The 22,757-nt window shown below is 42.9% G+C and overlaps 1 protein-coding gene across 1 annotated transcript in view; it reads right to left on the bottom strand.

The window, feature by feature from the left end:
- LOC120932639 (hepatitis A virus cellular receptor 1 homolog) overlaps nt 1-22,757 on the bottom strand; it is an 81,769-nt gene that overhangs the window by 5,879 nt on the left and 53,133 nt on the right. The window contains exons 4-7 of the mRNA XM_040345167.1: nt 12,685-12,801; nt 11,969-12,015; nt 9,203-9,296; nt 7,065-7,104 (exon numbers count right to left, since the gene is read on the bottom strand). Of these exons, the coding sequence (XP_040201101.1) occupies nt 7,065-7,104; nt 9,203-9,296; nt 11,969-12,015; nt 12,685-12,801 (298 nt within the window). The remainder of the gene's footprint in view (nt 1-7,064; nt 7,105-9,202; nt 9,297-11,968; nt 12,016-12,684; nt 12,802-22,757) is intronic.

Genomic DNA, 22,757 nt, shown 5'->3' with positions numbered 1-22,757 from the left:
CAAAAAATGACAGATAGATCATTATTTTGGACCAATAACCAAGATTACTCAGAATAGACACGAGGTTACTCCTGATTTGAATGCCCAGAGAGCACCCTTTCTTACCCTTTCTAGACCACCGGTAGTAACCAACGATGCACCTAAACTTGAAGTGATTAACCTATCTAAATTTGCTCTGGACCAACCCGAGGAGGAACTCCTCGGCCTAGGTCTAAATTTTTGTCCAAATAGCGTAACAAATAAATTTAACCTCATTAAAGACCTATATTTGTTTGCACGAAAACTCACATTGAAATTTATGTATGACAGGGAAAGAAAAGAGAAATTGGCCGAAGTCGTCAACCAGGAGATCTGGAAAAACTTCACAGTTGCCGACTTTCGAGCTCTTAAAACCCTCATTTCTTTACTGGATGAGAACGATGTCCCTCCAGAACAGGAGATTGTATCTGAGACATATGAAGTGAGGGGAGAGAGAATGCAGCTTTCTATGTACAAGCAGGACCTAGAAATATTGGAAAAAGCAGTAAAGAAAAAATCTCTCAACTTCCCCTCCCTCCATACAAACTCCAATATCTGGGCGTTTCTCATCCAGACAATAAAAGAGGTAGAACTACTTTCCCTGGTCAAACATACAAACTCTAAATTTGTTGCCAAACATGAACTAGCTTTAGACACACTTAGCAAAAATTCTGAAATAATTGTTAAACCGTCGGACAAAGGCGGAAATGTGGTTATAATGGATGACCTACAATACAGGAATATGTGTTGGGACATCCTAAAAAACCGCACCTGGTATTTACCTATTAACAAAGAAATTATTACTAAATTCAATCAACAATTTGATGATCTAATCCAACTAGCACTCTTTGATGGGTCAATTACTAAAGCTATCTTTGATGGCATTCAAGTTCCCCATCCCAGAATTCCAACTTTTTATGCCCTCCCAAAAACACACAAAAACTTAATACAACCTCCAGGCCGCCCTATAATATCTGGGGTTGGCTCCAAAACCGAAAGAGCTAGCATATTCATTGACCAATACCTTAGGCCCCACGTAACCTCCTTACCATCCTATATCCAGGATACACCGGACCTACTCAGGACCATTGACGGACTTGCAGTACCTATTGGATGCCTTTTGGTGTCAATAGATGTGGAAGCCCTCTACTCCTCAATACCCCATAAAAAGGGACTGGAAATGGTCTCTGGTTTCCTTGTTGAGAAAGGACCTAAAATGGATAAACTTAACTGCTTTGTGCTTAAATGTCTCTCCCACATCCTCACTAAAAATGTATTTTCTTTTGATGGGTCCCACCTCCTCCAGGTACAGGGCGTCGCTATGGGCACCTCTTGTGCCCCTAGCTACGCGAACCTGTACCTGGGGGGGTGGGAGCGAAAACTTTTTTCATCTGAGTCTAATCTGTACTTTTTGTCGTTTATTTTAAGCTGGTTTAGATACATCGATGATGTACTGATGTTCTGGACGGGTACAGTAGATGACTTACATGCATTCATGAAATTCCTGAACCGTAATGAGTTTAACTTAAAATTTACGATGAACTACAGTAACTCTGCTATTGCATTTTTGGACATCTTGATATATGTCGATGAATCCAATGGCATTCAAACATCTCTTTACCGCAAACCCACGGCGGGTAATACCCTTTTACACGCAGCAAGTGCTCATCCCGCTCCACTATTACGATCCATACCCTACAGTCAGTACCTTCGGTTGCGACGCAACTGTTCAGACGATAATGGTTTCAAACTTGAATCAGACAAACTCTATACCAGACTTATTATGAGAGGATACAGTAAATCCTGCCTCAAAAAGGCATATAATCGAGCGGCCGGACGAGAAAGAGCTAGCACACTTATCAAAAGTAACAAAAAAATATCCGATAGTACTGTTACGCGATTTATCACTACATTTTCGGATCAACACACCCAAATCCGCCAGCTATTACAGAAACATTGGCACCTTATCACCACGGATCTAACATTATCTAAATATGTGGACAAAAATCCTAGTATCACCTTTAGACGGTCTACGTCAATCAGGGATCGCCTAGTGAAAAGTAACTACTATAAACCTTCAACAAGCACCCCAGAGACACCGGGCCTGTTTAGGTGCGGTCAATGTAATTTTTGCCACCTTATGAAAGAAGGTCATACCATCCACCTCCCCAACGGTGGAACACATAGACTATATAAACATGTCACATGCCAAACACATGGGGTGGTATACATTATTTTTTGTTCATGCGGCTGCTTTTATATAGGCAAAACCATCCGCCCATTTTGGAAACGGGTGAAAGATCACATGTATTATATTACTAACGGTCTGCTCAACAAGACCATGGGACACCATGTCGCTTTTTCACACAAATATATAATTCCATCAGTTCAGTTTGCTGTGTTGGACCATATTACAGAGGACCCTAGAGGTGGTAATTATGATCAGAAAGTGCTACAGCGTGAGACTCAATGGATCTATCGCCTCAAGGCGAACTCCTGGCCAGGATTGAATGACTCATTGAGTTTCAAACCGTTCTTGAATATTTGAATTCCTTGACCATGTCTCCGCCTTTTCGTGAGGAATAAAATATTTATGATCGAAAAAGAATAGGTGTTCTTAGACATATTTGTGTTCATATCACTTATACTAATCATCATTCTTCTTCCTCTAATATATCCCCATGATAGGATAATATTGCTACAGGCCGTCGGCCAACTTGTTCATCAATGCTGACCTTAATAGTGATTCGAGGGTATTTATGGGTTAGCAAATTGCTCTTTTTGCTATAGCTATTACAATGGTTTTTTCTTTTCTTTTTTACATTTGCTATTGTTAACCTTATACATCTGAAGATATGTTAATATTGATACATTGGGATGGAATTTCCATACCCACACAGGAAGTACTCTGTAACTACTTATTTGTAGATATTTACCTCTGTATATTCATTATGTATATATATATATTTTTTCTATTCTATGTATTGAGGATGTGTCTCTGTGTGTGTTTTTTGCTCAGACGCCCCTCTGTGGATGCACCGGGTGCCTGTATGACTAGTATTGTCGGTCTGTGAGGGTTAATTCCCTTCATAACATAACCATCTAACTTGCAGGCTCTCCTATTTGATATCTGGTTGACAGTGGTATTGGTCAACATTTTTGATAATTGACATGTGCTGCTTTCTATGTGTAGATACAGTTTCCATTTTTCTTTTCCCTTTTCTCCCTTTTGTTTTCTTTTCCTATTTATAAATATCATGTGCACCGTCTCTTCATTCACACTAGTGACACTAAACACACTACTATATACTATACCCAATGGATCATTAACGGGGCTTTTTTCATCTAGTTTACTACTAGGGATGATTTCCCCATTATAACCGCTAGATGGCAGCCCTAGCATTAATATTAATCATCACAGTTAAGCCATGCTAAAAATCTTAATTCACCACTGAGTGCCTAATATTCATTGGGTGTTTGCGCCGTGATGGCTATTCCTGTGCGTTTTCTGTCTGGGCATGTGGAATTTTTGATTTGTGCCCTGGATCTTTGTGGGCCGTTTTGGGCGATTTGCCATAATAGTCCGCCTCAAAGGGATTTTTATTTATGCGCCGCACTATCGAAACGGCGCGTATCTATGACGTCATCACGTCATACGTCCATGTGATCCCACAGCCTATATAAACCTGATGCTCATGCAATGGCGCTGTGTTACCTCGTGTACACCCTGGGACACAGACGCATTGCAATCAGTTATAGGGTAAGTCACTTCCTCTGCTCCAAACTTGTTCTTTTAATTTCACCACACTCAAGAATGACCTTTGAATAGACATATTGTTTCATTTCAACAGGCCTGTAATAAAAAGCCCCATACAAAGGCTGCTACAGAAAGGGTTTCTTTATGTAAGCCCCTCCACATTGCTGTTATACTGCCATCTGCTGTCCCAGTGTGCTCAGGACTTCATAAAAATAGGTAACCTGGGATTTTTTGATTAACTCCTTATTTCCATCATAAATGCTAGTCCTTAAAGGCTGTTTAATAGCTTTTTTTGTTATATATACTTTTTTACTATTACAGTCCGAGTATCAACTTTTCCTGTGGTACATATCTTCCACCTCTTGGACTTGCAGTCTTGACTCTTTCGACTCACCTAAGGTGATTATGGTGGCCGTTTGGTCTCGTCTTTTTATTAAGACTGCAGTAACTATGTAGCAACTATATCCAATGTATTTGTTCACATGATCTCCTTTCCCCCTTATTACTTACTATAATTAACATATTCACTTCATCATCTCTTTTTATTTTTATTTTTATTTTTATTTTTTATTTTTTATTTTTCCTCTTTCTCTCATGTGTGTGCGTGCATGTATGTGCAATTAGGCTTGTGCATGCATATACACATATGTAGGTTCTTAGTGTTCTGTCTTATCCTTTATCTTTACTATTATCTACTCTATCGTTATTATAATTTTCTATTCTGTGTCTGCGCGTTGATAGCAGCTAAAATAAGAATTCATATATATTATGTTGAAATACTACTATATATATACATATATATTTTTGTCAACCAGATTTTCGATACCTGGAAGCTTGTACCTAAAGCTTACTTCCCGACTCGGTATATTTCCGTCTTTATCTTATATGCCCCGTGGATGCACCCATCGAGGGACCACCAGCCATGTAAATACACACTATGACACTTTTTCATTTTTCATTTTATTTTAATTCTGTATCTTGATTAATATTTTTGTTTGACTAATATGCCACACTGTATCATTGCAGATAAGTTTCTATCTCTCTGCTAACTCTATATTCCTCATCCTCGCCCTGAAGAAGCCCCACGGCGAAACGTGCGTTGGCGACTTCGGAGGAATGTACAGTGGTCATCTACTGTTGATGAATTTGTGATAATTTTTCTTGAACTTATTTATTTTATGTATATTCTGTTTAATTTATTTATATGCTATTAAATTATATTTTTTTACAAAACCATACTTCCTTGGCCTTAAAGTCTGACCATCAATGTCCACTTGCTTGATATTGTTTCTTCCTTAATACTAGCTAGTTATGTTGCAAGCTATATCCAGGCTGGTTCCAAAGGCCTTAAAATTGCCTTTTGTCAAAAAGACAACTGCCTGACTGTGGCCACCTTCACCCTGACAACGCATTATTAATTATGGATTGTAACAGCACAGCACCTCTAATGGCCATTGAAAAATGATAGTAAAGTAATGTAAAACTGTAGAGACTGCTGACATTGAAGTATTATGCAATTTGGAAATGACCCGAAACACAAAACATTGTGTATTTTCCATTATATAGTATGTCCTTTTTGTCTCTGTGCTTAGAGGGAAAATCAATCATATGGTCAGCTGCTGCACACAATATTGTGGACTAGGCAGGTGCAGTGCAAGTGAAAAAAGGTGCTGTGCTATACCTGAAAACTATTCATAAAGCATGTGTAAAATAAAAAAAAATATGATTTGTTTGTTTTATTTAATTCTTAAATAAAGTAAAATAAACCTTCAGTCTGTACTGTGTCTTAATGCTAAACCATGCCGTTGTGCAAAACCACAGTATTGCTCCATGCTTTCTGCAGAGTTTTGCTTCTCAAACCGTGTCTTCAATTTCTGTGCAAAACCACAGATTATTGCTCCATACTATCTGCAAAGTCTAAAGCCCCATACACACTATCAGTTTTCCTGCAGGTTTTTCTCATCAGGTTTACCAAAACCATGTAGTGCAAGGGCCTGCCTGATTGCATACGAATTGAAACTCTTAAGTTTTGACCTCATATTAGATGGTTTTGAGAAAAACCTGCAGGAAAACTGATAGTGTGTATAGGGTTTTACTCTTAGGCCCCATACACACGGGAGGATTTATCCGCGGATACGGTCCAGCGGACCGTTTCCACGGATAAATCCTCTTGAGGATTTCCGCGGATTTCCATGCGATGGAGTGTACTCACCATCGAATCGAAATCCGCGCCGAAATCCTCTGGTGATGACGTGTCGCGCCGTCGCCGCGATTATGACGCGGCGACGTGCGTGACGCTGTCATATAAGGAATTCCACGCATGCGTCGAATCATTACGACGCATGCGGGGGATCCCTTCGGACGGATGGATCCGGTGAGTCTGTACAGACCAGCGTATCCATCCGTTGGGATGGATTCCAGCGGATAGATTTGATAGCATGTCATCAAATATTTATCCGCTGGAAATCCATCCCAGGGGATAAATATCCGCGGAAACAGATCCGCTGGCGTGTACACACCATAGGATCTATCCGCTGAAACCCATTCGCTGGGATTTTTCAGCGGATGGATTCTATCGTGTGTATGGGGACTTAGGCTCAGTTCACACTAGATCCTGCGCAAATTCACAGTGAATTCGCTGCAAATTCGCACCGCATCTAAATCGCAAACCTGTTAATGCGAACTGATTGCGCAGTGTATGTTAAGTCAACGACAACCGACAATCGGCTTGCAAAGCGCAGCATGTTTTGCATAATTGGATCGCATAGGTGTGAACACTCATGCAATGCGATTTTTTTATTTACTATCTCCAGCACACTTCAATATATGTACTCACATAAAATCACAACAGGGTTGCCTTTCTTACTATTAAACAAATGCTTCCTAATTTCTAAGATGGTCGTGTGGTTCACAGAGTGGAAGTGACATCATGAAGCCCCGACCAATACATTTCGTCTTCAGGACATCTTCAGGGGAATGGACCCAAAATTTGTGCACATTTGTATGGTTTTGCACAGAAATTAAAGACACATTGTGGATTGAAGGGCAATACTCTGCAGATAGCATGGAACAATAATCTGTGGCTTAGCACATAAATTGAAGAAACAGCAAGGATTGAAGGTTCATTTTATAATATTTTAAGAATGAAATAATAACACAAATCATTTTCTAAAACATTTTATTTGGTTTTACACATAGTTTTAGTTTTTAAGGTATAGCACTACACCTACTGTATGTTTTTTTGTAATGTCGTTTTATTGAAAGTTATAACTAATAACTTTATACTTACTTGGGGTCAAAGCCAAAAAGATAGCGTCCTCTTTCTTTACCTGGATTAGGAAACAGGAATAGGTAAACATTTAGATATATCATTTTGCTAGCATTTTAAAGCCATTGAGTAAAATGTATTTACTTTTATTCCTATCATGAAGATGTAGGAACATTAATTTTCACACCGGCCCAGTGGGTATTCTCTAAAACAGCTGTGACATCATGGTTAAAGGAGGCTTAGCACATGTTTAAAATATAGCTTGATATTTATAATGTATGTGCAGCTCTGATAGAATAACTTTTGTCAATTTCAAATACGCAGATCCGAAGCCCCTGATCACATACACCTTCCAGCCCAGTAACTCAGTAAGTATTGAGAAAAAGATGTGGATGACAGCCATGGTGGTTTAGAAACCAAGGAGGCATTGCAGTATGTACGGTATATGTCAGTTCTGACCAGGGCCAGAGTTTTGCATTGCCAACATAGGCATTGGCCTAGGGCAGCAGTTTATCTGGAGGCAGCATACTTCCAATCACACATAATGTTAATGACTGTCAATAAATTATTGCCATATATTATAAACTTTCCTTGTTCAGGCGCTTGGCTGAACACCAGACATTAAGCTTTTTCAGTGCCAGCCGAACGTCATAAACGTAATGATAGAAAAAAAATACACTACTATTTATGATGTTTAGCTACTGTAGAATTTGGGGGGCCCATGCCATTTTTTCCGCCCTGCCCTCAAGTTTGGACTCTCATCACTGATAAGGTTCCGGGGTCTGGTATGTATTTTTAGGGGGAACCCCATGCTGTTTTATTTTTTTTATATGTGGGGGTCCCCCATAGAAATATATATTAGACCTTTATCTAGGCTAAGGGTATGATATAGATGAAGGAAATTCTCCTTTGTTTACAACAGAAGTAAGAGGCTGGGTACTGTAATTTACTTAAATGTCTTTCTTTCTTTTGTGTAAATGGCAGTTTTTCTGTAGTAGGATGTATACAGGGTACATATGTGCCAATTTGTGGGCAGGTTAAGAGCATTCTCTGGCTTGTTATTTACAGAATTGTGCAATTTTAATGTTGACTATTAAAATAAACAATGTTCCCCGCCAAACTTAATTATTTTTTTTTTGCTTTGGTACACATTTCTCATGGCAGTGCTCTACCCCCATCTCATTTGTTTGATAATCTGTTGCCTATTAGCCTAAAAAATGGGCACTACGTTTTTTTAACATTCGGCTACCATTTACTTTGGATGCAACACACAAAGTTAATAGTGTTCACTGAACCCGCCATGAACTGAACCCAGGTACATTCAGCTCATCCCTAGTTAGGACATCTGATCCAGGGCCAGACAACCTATTTGTACAGACTATGCGGCTGCACAAAGGCCCTCTGGAGTTTAAAGGCTCAGAAGTGAGTTTGAGACCTTCATGTGGACCTTGTCACTGCACATTCCTAGGGCAGGAAATAGGGGTGCATTTTTCATGGTTCCTTATGATGTCCTAACTGTGCTTCTGGTTTTTAAAATTGAAGTCTTGTTGGGCAGCATGCATCTTCATCACCCCCTACCTAACCAAACCTTATACAAGCAGACTGCTTCAACCATTTCTTCTTGATGTTATTTGTATTAGAAGTGACAGGAATGTTCACTGGCAGTAACCCATATGCCTACTAGAGCCATGCAATAGTCCTTGGTATCACCATGCTACCTATCTGAACAAACCTTGTTTGCGATTGCTTATTTTCACTTTTTTCACTCAATCCGGGGGCTTTACCCTTTTGCTCAGAGTGGTCTTTTGTATGGTTGCTATCTATCCAATGCACAGTGAATACGAGTTTGTAGTTGGCCAGTCAGAGACTCAAAATTCTTTTCGCACAGGGGCCAATTATTGACTTTGTATACCACTGGTCTGATTTTGTAAATGTGATACTAAAATTCACAATTTAACTGGGATTTTTGGGGGAAAGGGGGTGGTGGCACAAAACAGTTGACCTACAGGGGCAGAAAGTGCAACCTGACCTACTGGTAGACAGGTTCTCATTAAATAAGCCTTTGCTCAGTTAACTGAATTAGAAAAACAGCTACATATATGTTTATAGCACTTGAGTACTGATGGCCTTTGCAATGTATAAGCTATGGTAGCACTTACCTCTGAACTTTAGAATGAGCAGGAAAACCACAACTATTACGATTAATGATATACAAACGGCAGTGATGATCATATGGAGAGTCAGACTACTTTCCTGTGAGAAAAAGATGTGTCAGAACAGTGCAGCCAAAATTAGAAAGGTTTTAAGAACATAAAGAATTTGAGTTGCTACAAGAATACATAGGTCCATGGCACACTAGCAACTCTAGCTTACCAGCTACAAACCCGTTAAAATGTAACTTGCCTTCTCCTATGTTGCTGTCCCCTTGTTGTCTGAACAAATGTGGTGAAACGCATAGCCTAGGCTCCTGAATACAGTAAAACCTTGGTTTGAGAGTAACTTGGTTTGAGAGCGTTTTACAAGACAAGCAAAATGTTTTAATAAATTTTGCCTTGATATACAAGCGATGTCTTGATATAAGAGTAGCGTCATGTCACAACTGAGTATAAAAAAGAAGAGAGGAGCCTCTAAGGCCTCGTACACACGACAGAGATTCTCGGCAGAATTCGCCGAGAAACTCGGTCAAAACCCGGATTCTGCCGAGAATCTCTGTCGTCTGTACAGTTTTGGCTCGATGGAGCCGCCGAGGAGCTCGACGAGAAAATAGAGAACATGTTCTCTATTTTCTCGTTGGCCGCGTTGTTCTATAGGAGAAGGCGGCCCGCCGAGCTCTTCGGCGGCTTCATCCCAAAACGAGACGAGGAACTCGACGTGCCAAGCACGTCGAGTTTCTCTGTCGTGTGTACGAGGCCTCAGTGTAGCAATATGGTTACATTTAATGAAGGCACAACATTTAGCAACGTATTTCTACACTTAGAGGTGCCTCTCTTCTTTTTTATACCCTGTAAAAAAAAATGCTTTGATATACAAGTGCTTTGGATTACAAGCATGTTTCTGGAACGAATTATGCTCGCAATCCAAGGTTTTACTGTATTTATAAACAAAGGGCATAATGTCTAATAATGGCTTAAGGTCCCATTATCCCCACATGAAGTTACCTCCAGGTAAAAACATGGAACATTCAACTAAAAAATAATGCTTTACTGTATATCTGAGTCTATAGCAATTTAACCACTCCAGCTCGGGAAGGTTTACCGCCCTTCACAACCAGGGCAATTTTTGCGATACGGCACTGCGCTACTTTAACTGACAATTGTGTGTTCATGTGACGATGTACCCAAATAAAATGTGTCCTTTTTTTCCCCACTAATACAGCTTTCTTTTGGTGGTATTTGATCACCTCTGCGGTTTTATTTTTTGCGCTATATACAAAAAAAGACTAAGGCCCCTTTCACGCGAGGCAGATCAGTATTGATCCGCCCCGTGAACCTCCGCTTGCTCAGCGGGGATCGCTCCGTTGATCCCCGCTGAGCCTGTCTTTTCTCCGCTCTCCCCTATGGGGGGATCGGATGAACACGGACCGTCTGTCCGTGTTCACCCGATCCGATCCGCCAGACAGATGGAAAAGTAGGTTTTTCCTCCGTCACACTTTGGCGGATCGGAGCGGGTCAGATGTCAGCGGGCATGTCAGCGCTGACATCCGCGGCTCCATAGAGGAGCACGGAGCGCCCGTTCAGGTTCGCCTAAGCAACTGGCAGGCGGAGAACGGGCCGTCCATGTGATAGAGCCCTAACAATTTTGGGAAAAAATATATTTTTTTACGTTCTGCTATAAAACATTCCCAATAAAAAAAATTGAATTTCTTCATCAATTTAGGTCAATATGTATTCTGCTACATGTTTTTGGTAAAAATAAAAATCCCAATACGTGTATATTGATTGGTTTGCGCAAAAGTTATAGCGTCTACAAACTAGGGTATATTTATATGTATTCTAATTTTTACTAGTAATTGCAGTGATCAGCAACACAGCGGGACTGCGACTTTGCGGCGGACAAATTGGGCACCTAACTGCCACTTTTGCCACTTTTTGGGGACCAGTGACACCAATACAGTGATCAGTGCTTAAGAAAATATGCACTGCTACTGTACTAATGACACTGGCAGGGAATGGGTTAACATAAGGGGCAATCAAAGGGTAAACTGTGTTCCCTAGGATGTTGTGCTTTGATTGTGGGAATGTAAAGATCTGTTTTCCTTAGCAGGAACACAGAATCAGCAAATTCCCCTCTCGCAAAACGGCAGTCTGCCTTGTTTGCATAGGCGGACCACTATTCTGCCTTTCTCCTGAAAGATCAGCAGGTCCCTACACCTGCTATTCCTCCAGCGGTCATGGTTTTCTATCATTGGCAGGATAGGGACACTATGCAGAGTTGGATTTGACAAGATATGTACTTTAATGTGTGTTATTATAAACATTTTAATAAACTGCCCATTCCTGCAATAGATGATGCCTCCCTTTCTATACTGGGTTTACACACACAGGAGTGGTGGGGGGAAATCGCATGCCATTCGAACAGGAATCACCCCCCCCCCCCTATTTCTGTTCACATCGCATGCAATTCTTTGCAGTGCGATTTCAGCCCATTATACCACACTTAAAGTGGTTGTAAATCTCTGATGTGAAAAATGAACAAAGCACATCCTTCTAGTATGTACTTGCCTCAATCCAAAGCACTAAGTGTAATTTCTCTTAGTTGTCTAATTCCTTTGCTATGTGCGTGACTCACTGCTATTGTGATTGACAGCCTCAGCTGTGCATTTTTCCCTAGGTGCTGTGTGGAGGGGTGTTGCATCTCTATGTATCACCTGAGGCCAGTCATTTCACTATGAACATGAAAAAGTGATAGGTCCACTTAATGATTACCTTTTTCTCCATTGTTTCCATATTCCCTGAGAAGAGGTCTGAGTTACCTGGAAAAAAAATATATATACACACACATTAGAACTGTCTGTATATTAAGCATGGTAAACTGGAACAAAGTCTACAACAGTAAACAATCTCTTTTTTTATTGACAGATTAAACTTATAAGCACTGATGGGAATCAGTGGGAAAAGCCAGATTCTGGGTTTGCCTTGTAAAGAATTATGTGGTTTTGTGTGATTTCAACATGCACTGTGTCATGTCATTTCGTGGATTGACATCTGTTTAGCTTTGCATGCATAAGGTAATGGTTCAATCAGCTTATTTTTTTTCTATCTGTGTGCCGTTGGGAAGATTTTTCTTTACTTCCTGTCATCCTGAGATGCAACAGGAAGTGAGAGGAAATCTCTACAAAGTGAGGGTAATTCCTCCTTTAGATAGTTACTTGTCACTGGAACAGGTAGAAGATGTACCCTCACCTCTTATTCTAATAACAACTGTAAACATTTTAAATTTCCCATCACTTTCTTTCCTAGTAAAAATGGTTCCTAAGACGAATATAGATAGCAGGGACACAGACAATAACAAAAACATGAACGCTCCCTCTACAGATGAAATGCAGAATCAGCGTCTCTGTACCTATACAATTTAATTGAATCATGTGTTGCCATCTAGTGGATGCTTTGAAGATTTTCCACACAATCAATAGACAAATTACCGTCTTCGCTGGAATTGGGCGCAGGTTGAGAAGGAAGCGTATTTCTAGGGTTATGATGGTCAAATGCTTCATGGGGGTGAATCATTTCTTCCGAAAAATTGCAAATCACGAATGGTTCTGAAATGGAATCACCAAAATTATCCAACTATACAGAAGTAACACACCAATAAATGCTTTCAATATGAGTTGATGTGCAGGTCTAGGTGGACATTGATTATTGTTCTACAGCTATACATTTGTACATTTTTTTTTTCATTATCATCTATCATGTATCTGATTCTTCTGGACAGGATTATTTATAGATTGTGGTCTATGTAAACCATAGAATTGAAAGAATCATCAACCTCGTTCTTCTAAATTTCTCAATACGGTGGGTATTAGTACCACATATATAAGCACTATGGGCCTGATCCACAAAGCAGATGTGCCGACTTAACTCGAGATAAGCGGCGTAATTTAAATTTGCACCGCGCGTATCTTTGCGCCTGATCCTTAAAATGAGTTACGCCTGAAATCCAGGTTTTTCCATCCTACCTAAAATAATTACACCGGCGCTTCTTCGCGCGCAAATTACGCTAGACACGCTGCTGTTTTGATAGGCAAAGATGCAAATGAGGGAGATAGGGCGAATGGACACAATGACCGATTTTTTCCAAATTGCTGGATTCCCAAGCACCATCAGGGCAATTGATTGCACCCATGTGGCACTACAACCCCCCCATGAGACAGAGCACATGTACCGAAATAGGAAGCACTGGAATTCAATCAATGTACAGGTGATAGTGGATGCCAAATGCCTCATATGGCACGTCTGTGCCAAATTCCCAGGATCCAGCCATGACAGCTATATATTCCGTCACAGCAACATCTCCAGAGAATTGGAACAGAACGTGTATGGGGACAGCTGGCTGGTTGGTGAGTGACATGGGTGTCAGGTATGACTGTCCCCCCCCCCATGATGCAGACATCACGAGGGGCACATGCATGACTAACATCCTCCTGTCTTTTCCCTTCCAGGTGACTCTGCATATGCACTGGGACCCCATCTTATGACTCCATACCGGAACCCCCAAACCCCAGGAGAGGAAAGATACAATGCTGCACACATAAGTACCCGTGGAGTGGTGGAACGCACATTTGGCCTCCTGAAGTCACGTTTCCGATGCCTGGATAAGTCTGGGGGTACCCTGTTGTATTGCCCAGACTTTGTGTGCCAGATCATCGGTGCATGTTGCATTCTACACAACTTCGCAGTGAGAAGGGGCCTGGAGATTGACATATGTGATGACCTGACCCCCGAACCTGACAATCCCCCCCCAACCAACTCTACCCGGTCTGCTGAGGGCACAGCAGCCAGGAGATGCCTCGCAGAAGGCAATTTTGCACAGTAAACGCACATTAAACATGGCACAATGAGAATGCATCTTTGCACAGTAAACACACACATTAATTATGTCACAATGAGAATGCATGAATGCACACCACTGTGGTCCCTAGCACAGACACATCACATGCACATCAAATTGGATTAGATCCAAGTACCCCCCCCCCCCAATGGTACTTGGGAGCAGTATCGCCCCGCCACGGCTCCAATTATGTCACTGTGCATTCATACACCATTCAGGGACCTGGGATCACTTCTCCCTGGTCCTGGGGATCCCTTCTCCACCAAAACTGAGGGTGACACCCTTATTTAATCAGGAATGCCACCCCCCCACATTCACACATCATTCACACACATAAAACAAATCATAAGTACACTATACCAAACAAAATCATAAAAATAAAAAACAAAAGTACCCCTGCAAAATTAATAGCGGCAGCGTTTGCTACGCCTGGGCCGCCCACGGCCACGGCCAACCGGAGGATCTTCATGGGGGGGGTGTGAGCAGGGGAGGGAGTATCTTCATGGGGGGGTGTGAGCAGGGGAGGGAGTATCTTCATGGGGGGGTGGGTGAGCAGTGGAAGGAGGAGCCTCCCCTGGTGACTGTCCTCCTGCTGGCCTTCCCTCCAAGGCCACGGCTATCCTTGTGAGACAGAGAGTGAGGGCAGCCGTATTGGCCTGGCCAGCCCTGGTATTGTCCTGCACAGCCTGGGTCAGGGCAGTCACCTCCTGGGCCACGCCTGTTGTGGCGGTCTGCAGCTCACACAAGCATGTGATGACCGCCAATGAGTTTGTGGCCCCATCACTGAGTGACTCCTTCATTGCACCCAGGCTGTGCTCCATCTGGGTCAGAGTCTCTTTTATCTGACCCAGATGGCGGGTCTGCCGGGCATTGTCCTTCTGCAGATTGGCCGGCAGACGCTCGGCCACCCCCCTGGTCTCCTGAGTTGCCATCCTGCCTGCCGCTGAGGCTTGTGGCCCTGGAGGAGGGGAGAGAGTGACCCTTGTGGGTTGAGGCCTGTTGAGGGAGGAGTGGGAGGGGCTACCCCTGATGGTGGCCTGACTGCTGCCAGCCTCAGGGGTAGCCTCAGGGGTAGCCTCAAGGGTCAACAAATCAGAGGCCAAAAGGACTTCCCTGCCAATCTGCATATCTTCTTCCTCCACCCCCTCATCCTCCTCCCCCTCATCCTCCTCCCCCTCAACCTCCTCATGAGGGGAGGTTTGGCCACTCCCCTCCCCTGGGGACTCCTGCCCTTCTTGGGACTCATCAGCAGCCTCTTGTACTTGGGGTGGTGCAGCAGCCTGGCCTGATGGCCCAGCAACCTCCTGGTCATCTGTGGAGGACACAAAACAATCACAGGTTTGAGGATCCACACACTTGGCACATCTTCCCTTCCCCCACCCACACATGCTAATCACCAGATAGAAAAACCAAAAACTTACCTGGCCTCACAGGAACATCTGATTGATATCCACGCAGACCCACCACCTGCTCTGGCTGGAAACACCGGGCCACTGCCCATTCCTCCTCACTCAGCCTGATGGGGCAGGCTGGGCCTCCTCCAGTGCCCGTGGTATGGGCATTTATTTGTGCCACCTTGTTACGGACCAGGCTCTTAAGATCGTTAATCTTCTTTTGAATGCCAGCGGTGGTCCTCGTCTTCCCCCCCCCCCCGCCGCATTTATCTGATCCGTAATTTTTTTTATTATTGCCTTCCTTTGGGCCGGGGAGATGTTCCGGCTATCAGGGCCATGTAAATAGCGCCCATATAGGACGATGGCCCGAGCAAGAATTTGCTTCTCTACCAGAGAAAAATTGAGCTTCCTGCGCTTGGGTGCCATCACAGACACCACTCAGCAACAAGAATAAACTCACAGGACAAACAAACAAAAATACACACACAACAAACAAACAAAAAAAACTCACAGAAGAAACACACAAAAAGCAAAACACACAAGGAGACAGCTACTACAAATTCAAAAACAAACACGCAAAAAACAAACAGAAAATACACTCAGAGAAAAACAAACAGAAAATACACTTAGCAGAAACAAACACCAACTACAATCTAATACTCCTCCATAACTTTTCTATCACACACAACTCACCAACAAACACCAACAAACGGTCAGAGCAGAAGCAACTTGCTCTAGGAAGGGGAACATAGGGATATACTTTTGCAAGGAAAGTGTGTTTGTGTGGGGCTTTTTATACACAGGGCGATCCTCAAACTAAGTACGCTTGGCCTTTTACCTATCTCACTGATTGCGCCAAGCCAAGTTCTACACATGCCCAGTGAGGTGCAGATTCGTGCGCGCATGCGCAGTACGGCCGGCCCTTCATTTGCATGGGGTCACGGCTCATTACAATGAAGCACGCCCACTTCCTTCCCACTTGCAATAACCCCGCCTTACGCCTCGGGATTTAAGTTATGCTTGCGCAATTTTGTGCGCAAATGCGCTGTGGATACGGCACTTACGACACCAAATTAGGGCGCCGTAACTTAAATGACATAAGTTTTGACTAACTTAATTTGCGCCGCTGTTTGTGGATCAGGCCCTTTATTTACATCTTAGGGGAACCTGAATTCTTATTTATTTTTACACTGTCTTTTTTTTTTAAATCACTTTTATCCCTATCACAGGAAATGTAAACATCCCTTATAATATAAATAAGGATGACATGTCCTCTTTATTGAGAGACCTAGGGTCAAAAAGACCACAAATCTCTCATTTACCTTTTAAAAGCAAAAGGAAAAAAAAAAAGAAAAAAATTGCTATAACCCGGGAACCGGAAGTGACATCAGACTTCTCACTCGTCCTCCAAGGGCATGGAGACGAGTTGCGGCCATCTTGGCCTCACTTTTTTCATAGCCCTGCTAACGGCCGCATTTGATCACTTCCTGGCTTTACCGATGGGTCAACCGGGAAGCTGCGGGATGGAGATGCACCCCTCCCAGTGCTTGTAAACATGATCTTGCAGTGAATCAGCCTGTGGGACCACTTTTATGTGAAAGAGAATCAGCCATAGTAAAAAACAATACCAGGGTTAGCCAGCTGCTGCCATAACACTGCTATTTAATGTCAAAGTAATGACGTATTTTTTTAGTGGGCCAGTCGACAAGTGGCTAAAACAAAATGGCACTTGTTTATTATACACAGTGCTTTAGCAATCTAATGTCACCCCATTAGTATTTCATAACTCCCAACTATCCCTGATTTCGAGGGACTGTCCCTGATTTGGAGCAATGTCCCTCTGTCCCTCTTCCCCCCCCCCATTTGTCCCTCATTCTGGTCTGATCTATATAGATGTATATAAAATTCACTTTTTATCCATCAAAAAGTGTTTTCCAGCCCTAAACCTTTAATCTGATTTCTAAATTGCTGCATTTGTAAATTCCAAAAGCCAATACAAAGGAATAGTAGTGGTAATAAAAAACACTTGTGAGTTTAACCAATCTTATTTTTTTGTAAGATTCCCTGTTAAGGGGGCGTGGCAATGTGTCCTAGGCCTGCATGTGTATCGTCTGGTTACTTTAAATACCGGTGCTGTTTAAATTTAGAGGGAGAGCAGAGTGTAGTTAAACTCTGATCCGAATTGTTATGTTCAAAACAGGGTCTCTGTCTCGGTTTGGCTGTGCTGTGGGCTCGTTCTGTTGTGCTGGGGTGTTCTTTCCACCCCTGTGCAGTAGATGGCAGCAGTGGAGTCAAGGTTTGGGTGCTCTTCCCCAGCAGCCAATCAGGAGGGTTGAGCCTCGCTGTGCATGCTGGGGGAGTGTATTTATGGGGCAGACGCCATTGGTTCTGGGTTCTCCTTCGTCCAGTGTGGCACCCACCTTTAGGGTGGCCACATCACGTCGCCTCAGCATTATGGCCTACCTGGCCGGGGCGTGTGTGCCACGCGGTGTTCCTGGTTCCGGGGCCACGTTGGCCCGGAGCACCTGAGCAGCGACGGGGACCCAGTGAGCGACTGGGTTCCCACCTTTCAGGATCCCAAGCAGTATTTCTGTTCGGTGGGGAGTCCATCTGAGGAGCGACATTGAGAGGCTGGCGATCCAAAAGGGCCTCGACAAACCACCGGGGATCAAGGTAGCCGGTCACTGAAGGATTGATCACCTGTCAGTCGGTACCTGGGCAACGTGAAGAAGGAGATCCAGGCGGAATTCACCGAAGGAGGATTACCTCCGTAACTGCAAATCAGAGAGGGTCTGTGGCAGAGGTGTCTCCCTGAAGTTCATTCTAAGGAGGGTCTGTGGCAGAGACTTGATCCTACAAAGGTTTGAGTGATACTCCAGCTGCCAGGTCAGTGAGAGAGGCCTGTCTGGGTACGCTAAACCCACTCAGGCAGGAGTGGTGCAGAGAAGTGTTACGCTTGGGAGCAGAACTGTTTCCCGATTACTACGCCTGATTTTGCTGTTCTCCTTTCTTCAACTTTACTTTCCTCACCACAAGTTTTATTGTTTTTACCCGGCTGGGTAATAAAGAGCACAGAAAAGAGCGCCTGTTGCGGACATTCCTTTACTTCTACTATATGCACCATCCACCCCTAGGAATTTGGAAGAGCCATGAGGTAAATGTGCCACCCAAAACAACCAGCAGCTCCTCTGGGGGTAATGCTGCACATACTTTTACTGATAGGTGTCCCTCATTCCCATCTCAGAAAGTTGGGAGGTATGGTATTCACATCTACTTTCAAGATGAAGTCCAGGGAACCAGCTTAATAAACAGATGAAATGCCTGATGCCACACAACACAGCTCTGTCTGGCTAGTAAGGGGACCTGATATGTGCCTGTTGAAAATAACATTTTACTTACAACCAGTCTCCACCCCACCCTATGACTGGACCCTGAAAAATGAGCTAATCTCTCTGTCACTCTACTCTACCCTACCAGCATGCTTTTTGCATTGCAGCACACCTAATTGTCTCCCAACCACCTTATCAAGTTCTGCTGTAAATACGGTACAAGAGGCACATCTAGCCAAATTTGGGAACTTCTACGGCTTGAAATGAAATGTAATAATAGTTCAGGGTTGCATTAGTGTGTCATGTATCTGCCTAAAGTCCAGCTATGAATACTCTAATGAATATTTAAATGTCTATTTTTCAGGAAATGGATTGCATCATTTGGTGGAGCTCAGTACTCAAAGGCAAAACTGAAGTCTTACTCGCCCAAACTCCACCCACATTTACACCAACACCACCCAGGTTTTACAGTTTACTCATTTGTTCCATCATTAGATCTTGAATCCTTCTGTATGTTCCTAAAGTGGAACTTTAGTGAGAAAATTAATGCTGCTCAGAGGCTCTGGGCTTCAGCAAAATGGCAGCCTCCAGCAAGAAGAAACAAGAGCAATGCTGGAGGCAATTTACAGCACACACTGATTTTAGTAGCATAATTATTAAAGTGGAATGTACCGTATTTATCTGCATATACCGCGCGCCGGCGTATAACGCGCACCCACAAGCCTAAGGGAAGTTTTGCAAGACTCAGGGTCAATGCCAAGTAGTCCCCTGTACCCAGAAGATTTTGTCTACTGGAACTCGAGCAGGGAAGTAGCCCTTCTAGCCCCTAGAGGGCCCATTTACAGCATTTATTTTTGGTAATGTCAACTCCTGATGATATCTCGGATGAGACGAAACACACAGGGGTGGGATTTCCAACTGTATCAATTCCACTCTTTGGAACGCACACTGGCTCCCACTGTGTCTCATAAACCTTTTGGCAGATCGTTCCTGGTACCAGGTGAGGCATTATATTTATGAATGGCAATTTTTATATTTTATTGGGGGAATTTTAAATTAAATTTGAAATACATTTTAAATAAATGGTTTTACGCTATGCATGATATTCTCTGGCTTCCTTTTGGTTGATGTATGGAGAAACCAGCTGAATAACAGTCCTAGGTGGACGGAATACTTATATAGAGAGTCTATAATTTAAAGCTGTATTGACCTTCCTAGGCATATGCACAAGGGATCAACAACTTTAAGTGAGTTTAGTCCCTGGTGGGTAGAGTCAGGTGGAGTGAAACCACAAGTCAATTTTGGAAGTTTTTACAGCAGCTGTTTTGGGCAGTAGACGTTTTTTTTCTACAGTCAATAAACGCTCCATCATGTTATCCTATGTGTCCATGCACACATAGGCTGTTATAAGCAGTTTTGGGCAGTGGCGTTTTTGAGCAGTAAAAAAAACCTAAATGACTGGATTCTGAGAGACGTTTTTCAGCTGTAAAAACGCTCTAACGCTGCTAAATGCTCCAAAACATCACTCACCAGCGGTTTTTAACATTTTTGATCGATTGGAAAAAAAAGAACATTTTTGTTTTCTTCCCAAAAAAACGCTAATAAACGCTAACGTGGAAAAACGCTAAAAAATTATATTGAGAAAACATGTAAAAAAGGTGAAAAAAGTTGAAAAACTGCAAAGCTACTGGCGTTTTTATAACGTTATTTTAACGGCCAGTGTACATGAGGCCTTCATTGCAAGAATTATAACACAAGCGGATTGCACTTTGATTTACAGCAGGTAAAATAAGTCACTGTTTTTCTAGGTAAATATATTTCTAAAGGTGCTATTAAAGCGGAGTTCCGGCCACAATTTCACTTTTTAAATATAAATACCCCTGTAATACACAAGCTTAATGTATTCTAGTAAAGTTAGTCTGTAAACTAAGGTCCGTTTTGTTAGGTTGTTACAGCATTTAGACACTTTATAAAATAGAAATTGACTGGGGCCATCTTAAGTGTGGGCATCATGAAGCCAGACTGTATGACTTCCTGGATTTCAGCCTTGCAGATCTCGCACATGCTCAGTGCTACACAAGCAGTGTCAGATCAGGTTTCAGCACCTGTGCTGTCCAAGTCACATGATTCTTTGAGACTGGGGAGTGCACAGACTCCTGGAAAGTTACACCCACTACATTCCCAGGAGTCTGTGCGGTAAAGCTTAAGCACCTAGGTGCAGGAAGTGGGAAGATTAACTATTCTGCCTAGCAACAACACTTTGAAGGCATCTAAAAAACATTTTTTTTTTCATAAAGGACTAATGACATTTTTTTAAAACTACTGATGTAATGTTATATTTATGGGTGGAACTCCACTTTAACATGAAATTTTCACCACATGTCTGTAAGTGGAAAGAACATAATTTCACAATAAACCGGCCACAGGTGCTCCTCGCAAGTCTTCTGGCAGAGGAGTGAAATAAATTATCAGAAGAGTTGTCCAAGAGCCAAGGACCACTTGTGGAAGGCTTCAGAAAGACCTGGAATAAGCAGGTACAATTGTTTCAAAGTAAACAATAAGTAATGCACTCAACCGCCATGGCCTTTATGCACGCTCACCACGCAAGACACCATTGCTGAAGAAAAAGCATGTTGAAGCTTGTTTAATATTTGCTGCACAACATTTAGACAAGCCTGCGAAATACTGGGAGAATGATGGCCCGGATTCACAGACACTGGCGCATATCTCCTTTACGCTACGCCGACGCAGCGCAGAGAGGCAAGCACTGAATTCACAAAGCACTTCCTCCCAAATCTGCGCTGGGTTTCTCAGGCGTAAGTCGGCGTAAGGGGAAGTGGGCGTGAGCCATGCTAATGAGGCATGACCCCATGCAAATGATGGGCCGAGAGCCAGACAGATACGAATCGCCAACTGTGCATGCGCCGTCCCGTGGATGAATCCCAGTGCGCATGCTCACAAATACATCGGAACAACTGCCTAACATATGCCGGATCACTGCCTACGGCGTGAACGTAACCTACGCCTAGTCATATTCACGTCCTACGTAAAATACGTTGGCTTGTGTTCCCTGGTGCAGCCCTTTGAATGGATGCTGCTGAGTTACACCTCCTTTATGGGGCATAACTTTACTCCGGACGTATGACTTTACGCGCACTCCGTCGGACGGACGTTTGTGAATCGGCGTATCACCCTCATTTGCATATGTGAACAGAAAATCAATGGGAGCGCCAAATACGTCCAGCCTAAATATGCGCCCACTCGTAGGCAAGGCAAGTTACGTTGGTCAGATGAAGCCTATTTTCAGGCGTATCTTTGTTTCTGAGTCCGGCACATAGATACGACGGCGCATATTTGCACTTACGCGGCATATCTCGAGATACGTCGGCGCAAGTGCTTTGTGAATCCGGGCCATAGTCTACTCAGATGAGACCAAAATTGAACTCTGGATGCCATAATACACACCATGTTTGGAGGTCAAATCACCCCAAAAACACCAAACCAACAGTGAAGTTTGGAGGTGGGAACATCATGGTGTGGGGCTGTGTTTCAGCATACGGTACTGGCAAACTTTATATCATTGAAGGAAAGATGAATGAAAAAATTTACCAAGACATTCTTGATAAAAATCTGCTGCCATCGACCAGGATGATGAAGATGAAATGAGGGAGGACATTTCAGCAAGACAATGATCCCAATCATAAAGCCAAGGAAACTCTCAATTGGTTTCAAAGAAAGAAAATAAAGCTGCTAGAATGGCCCAGCCAATCACCTGACTGAAACCCAATAGAACATTTATAGAAAGAACTAAAGATCAGAGTTCATAGAAGAGGCCCACGGAACCTTCAAGATTTGTTTGTGTGGAAGAATGGGCCAAAATCACACCTGAGAAATGCATGTGACTAGTTTCTCCATACAGGAGACGTCTTGAAGCTGTCATTACT

Source organism: Rana temporaria, chromosome 3 (assembly GCF_905171775.1).
Source record: "Rana temporaria chromosome 3, aRanTem1.1, whole genome shotgun sequence".
NCBI lineage: Eukaryota > Metazoa > Chordata > Amphibia > Anura > Ranidae > Rana > Rana temporaria.
This window is presented reverse-complemented; position numbering and strand designations above follow the sequence as displayed.